This window comes from Mizuhopecten yessoensis, unplaced genomic scaffold (genome assembly GCF_002113885.1).
Source record: "Mizuhopecten yessoensis strain PY_sf001 unplaced genomic scaffold, ASM211388v2 scaffold8995, whole genome shotgun sequence".
Classification (NCBI taxonomy): domain Eukaryota; kingdom Metazoa; phylum Mollusca; class Bivalvia; order Pectinida; family Pectinidae; genus Mizuhopecten; species Mizuhopecten yessoensis.
Window position 1 is genome coordinate 176,265 of NW_018407826.1, and position 4,439 is coordinate 180,703.

The 4,439-nt window shown below is 36.8% G+C and overlaps 1 protein-coding gene across 1 annotated transcript; it reads right to left on the bottom strand.

The window, feature by feature from the left end:
- Window positions 1-1,460: 1,460 nt before the first annotated feature.
- LOC110457015 (uncharacterized protein DDB_G0290685-like) lies at window positions 1,461-3,138 on the bottom strand. The gene is made up of 2 exons (XM_021508100.1): window positions 2,862-3,138; window positions 1,461-1,807 (listed from the first exon to the last, which is right to left on the bottom strand). The coding sequence occupies exons 1-2, from the start codon at window positions 3,136-3,138 to the stop codon at window positions 1,461-1,463; spliced, it is 624 nt and encodes a 207-aa protein (XP_021363775.1).
- Between the last annotated feature and the right edge of the window lie 1,301 nt (window positions 3,139-4,439).

A 4,439-nucleotide genomic window follows, 5' to 3' on the forward strand; every position in this document is an offset into this window, starting at 1 on the left:
TATTACATTGTACAAATACCACATGTGTCTTACATTGTACAAATATCACATGTGTATTACATTGTACAAATATCAACAGTGTATTACATTGTACAAATATCACAGGTGTATTACACTGTACAAATATCACTAGTGTCTTACATTGTACAAATATCGCAAGTGTATTACATTTTACAAATATCACATGTGTCTTACATTGTACAAATATCACATGTGTATTACATTGTACAAATATCAACAGTGTATTACATTGTACAAATATCACATGTGTCTTACATTTTACAAATATCACATGTGTCCTACATTGTACAAATATCAACAGTGTCTTACATTGTACAAATATCACATGTGTATTACATTGTACAAATATCACAGGTGTATTACATTGTACAAATATCACATTTGTCCTACATTGTACAAATATCAACAGTGTATAACATTGTACAAATATCACAGGTGTATTACATTGTACAAATATCACTAGTGTCGTACATTGTACAAACACCACAGGGGTATTACATGGTACAAACATCGCTAGTGTCTTACATTGTAAGGTTATTACATGTACAAGTGTCGTACATTTTACAAATATCACATGCGTCGAACAATGTACAAATATCACCAGTGTCTTACATTCTACAGTTATTACCAGTGTCTTACATTGTACGAATATCACCAGCGTCTGAAATTGTACAAACATCACTAGTGTCTTACATTGTACAAATATCACTAGTGTCTTACATTGTACGAATATCACCAGTGTCTTACATTGTACAAATATCACCAGTGTCTTACATTGTACGAATATCACCAGCGTCTGAAATTGTACAAACATCACCAGTGTCTTACATTGTACACATATCGCAAGTGTCGTACATTGTACAAATGCACATATTTCTTTATTAAAAACCGTTTCTCTGTTATGAACGGCCAGACCAAGGGGCCAATTCTAGCATAATAAATGTAATCGTCTACTTATTCCAACATTAGATATTGTGATTAATATAAGTTGAAATAACTTGTTTCATAATTGTTGTATAACAATAAAGTTTATATTTATTTTTTAGATATTGCAGTGGCATGAGTGCATTCGTATCTTCATACATATCTACGGCCAATTTGGTATCTCAACCGTGATATGACTCCGGTATCATTGAGCCCTACAGGGGAAAGGTTCTTTTGAAAACATGGATCTGCCAATTTCCCTCTATTGGGCCCCATTTTCGGTCCTCAAGGGGAGGTGCGCACCTTGTCCTTAGACATCGTTGGTTTGCAACATATCTTATGTTGAATGTTGAAATCTGGTCAAATGTTAAAGGGAAGTAACATTGTATAGGTGTGCGGACGGTGGACAACGTCTGGATGATTTCCCAACAACTCAATAGCTGTCTTCCATAGTTGGGTTGTTGTTCCCACAATCAATAGCTGTGTCTTCCATAGTTGGGTTGTTGTTACCACAATCAATAGCTGTCTCCCATAGTTGGGTTGTTTTTACCACAATCAATAGCTGTGTCTTCCATAGTTGTGTTGTTGTTACCACAATCAATAGCTGTGTCTTCAATAGTTGGATTGTTATTACCACAATCAATAGCTGTGTCTTCAATAGTTGGGTTGTTGTTACCACAATCAATAGATGTGTCTTCCATAGTTGGGTTGTTGTTACCACAATAAATAGCTGTGTCTTCCATAGTTGGGTTGTTGTTCCCACAATCAATAGCTGTGTCTTCCTTAGTTTGGTTATTGTTACCACAATCAATAGCTGTGTCTTCAATAGTTGGGTTGTTGTTACCACAATCAATAGCCGTGTCTTCAATAGTTGGATTGTTATTACCACAATCAATAGCTGTGTCTTCAATAGTTGGGTTGTTGTTACCACAATCAATAGCGGTCTCCCCTAGTTGGGTTGTTGTTACCACAATCAATAGCGGTCTCCCCTAGTTGGGTTGTTGTTACCACAATCAATAGCCGTGTCTTCAATAGTTGGATTGTTATTACCACAATCAATAGCTGTGTCTTCAATAGTTGGGTTGTTGTTACCACAATCAATAGCGGTCTCCCCTAGTTGGGTTGTTGTTACCACAATCAATAGCCGTGTCTTCAATAGTTGGATTGTTATTACCACAATCAATAGCTGTGTCTTCAATAGTTGGATTGTTATTACCACAATCAATAGCTGTGTCTTCAATAGTTGGATTGTTATTACCACAATCAATAGCTGTGTCTTCAATAGTTGGATTGTTATTACCACAATCAATAGCTGTGTCTTCAATAGTTGGATTGTTATTACCACAATCAATAGCTGTGTCTTCAATAGTTGGGTTGTTGTTACCACAATCAATAGCGGTCTCCCCTAGTTGGGTTGTTGTTACCACAATCAATAGCGGTCTCCCCTAGTTGGGTTGTTGTTACCACAATCAATAGCCGTGTCTTCAATAGTTGGATTGTTATTACCACAATCAATAGCTGTGTCTTCAATAGTTGGGTTGTTGTTACCACAATCAATAGATGTCTCCCATAGTTGGGTTGTTGTTACCACACTCAATAGCTGTCTCCCATAGTTGGGTTGTTGTTCCCACAATCAATAGCTGTGTCTTCAATAATTGGGTTGTTGTTACCACAATCAATAGCTGTCTTCCATAGTTGGGTTGTTGTTACCACAATTAATAGCTGTGTCTCCCATAGTTGGGGTGTTGTTACCACAATCAATAGCTGTCTTCCATAGCTGGGTTGTTGTTACCACAATCAATAGCTGTGTCTCCCATCGTTGGGTTGTTGTTACCACAATCAATAGCTGGGTCTTCAATAATTGGGTTGTTGTTACCACAATCAATAGCTGTCTCCCATAGTTGGGTTGTTTTTACCACAATCAATAGCTGTGTCTTCCATAGTTGTGTTGTTGTTACCACAATCAATAGCTGTGTCTTCAATAGTTGGATTGTTATTACCACAATCAATAGCTGTGTCTCCCATAGTTGGGTTGTTGTTACCACAATCAATAGCTGTGTCTTCAATAGTTGGGTTGTTGTTACCACAATCAATAGCCGTGTCTTCAATAGTTGGATTGTTATTACCACAATCAATAGCTGTGTCTTCCATAGTTGGGTTATTGTTACCACAATCAATAGCTGTGTCTTCCATAGTTGGGTTGTTGTTACCACAATCAATAGCAGAATGGTAATTACAAATAAAACGAACAAATTCGTGAGCACACACCAATTGGTCTCGTAATCAAACCTTGATACGACGCATATTGCAAATATTACGCAAAATGAATGCTGCAGATTCCTAGAGTTAGCCTTCGTTTTGGAGTCTAGCACTACAATGTACATGTCGGTGATATTAATCATCTAATGCAATTCAAAAAGCTTGTATTTTTTTCGATTTCGAATTTTGTAGCCGAATTTTTTCGTCTTCGACAGAAATGAAATGGACAGAAGATCAATTTGTCATGGAATTCCAGACTTCAGATTATTTTCAAAAAGGCGTCATGTTGGTTTTATGGGTGTCCCATATGCATAAGGGAGGTCTGTAGCAGGATGACCTATCACTAATCTGTTGACAGTTGTACAAGGCTTGTCGTCGGCATATTATAACTCTACGGTGATTACAGAAAACGTCAGCATTATATCATCGTTACAAATTGAATTGAGATCTGGGACTTTTAGCTGATGTATAAGACTATATATATCAGGAGAATAAATGAGCTATCTGTCGTAGGCAGTGTATATTCTGACAGGCTTACGAGTAACGAGATATCGATAAAATCACCAAAATTCGGGCCCGCTGCGATCATCTTCTCGACATGGTGGTTTTATGCCGTTTTATTTTCCTCAGATAACATATAATTGGTGGCGTATAAACTGTTTCCTTCTTTCATGCATTATTTTTATTCAGCTATGGATAACAGAAACAAAACAATCGTTGTGAACTAAGATAGCTGTTTTTGGCGTTACACCAAATCACATACGACGGAGTAAGTGCTAAAACATCAGATAATACTAATTTTTTTAATACTTTCTGCTTATTAAAACACTTTCAGTTGAAACAATTTTATAGAAGTTGTCAGATTTATTTCATTTCACGAGTAACATACTTATACGTCGGTCTATTAACATTGATAAATCAATGCTATTTTTATGGAGTTCCTTTTTGTAGGATAACGTCATTACTGGTTGACTTCAATTAAGCATTGAACTGTTTTTGTATGGTATTTATGATCTATTTGAATGACACAGCTTTGCAAGCAAACAACATAATGCGCGCTAGCGTTATTTGACATGTCGTCAGAAACTGAGGACCCGTTGATGCGAGACGCGTGAAACTGATAGCGTTTACAGTGAGTGATCTTGCGACGGAGCACAGGTTCGTTACAAATGTCTGAAATGTATAAATGTGTGCTGTGACTCATATCAGTAGGTCTGTAACATATGTGTCAGTAG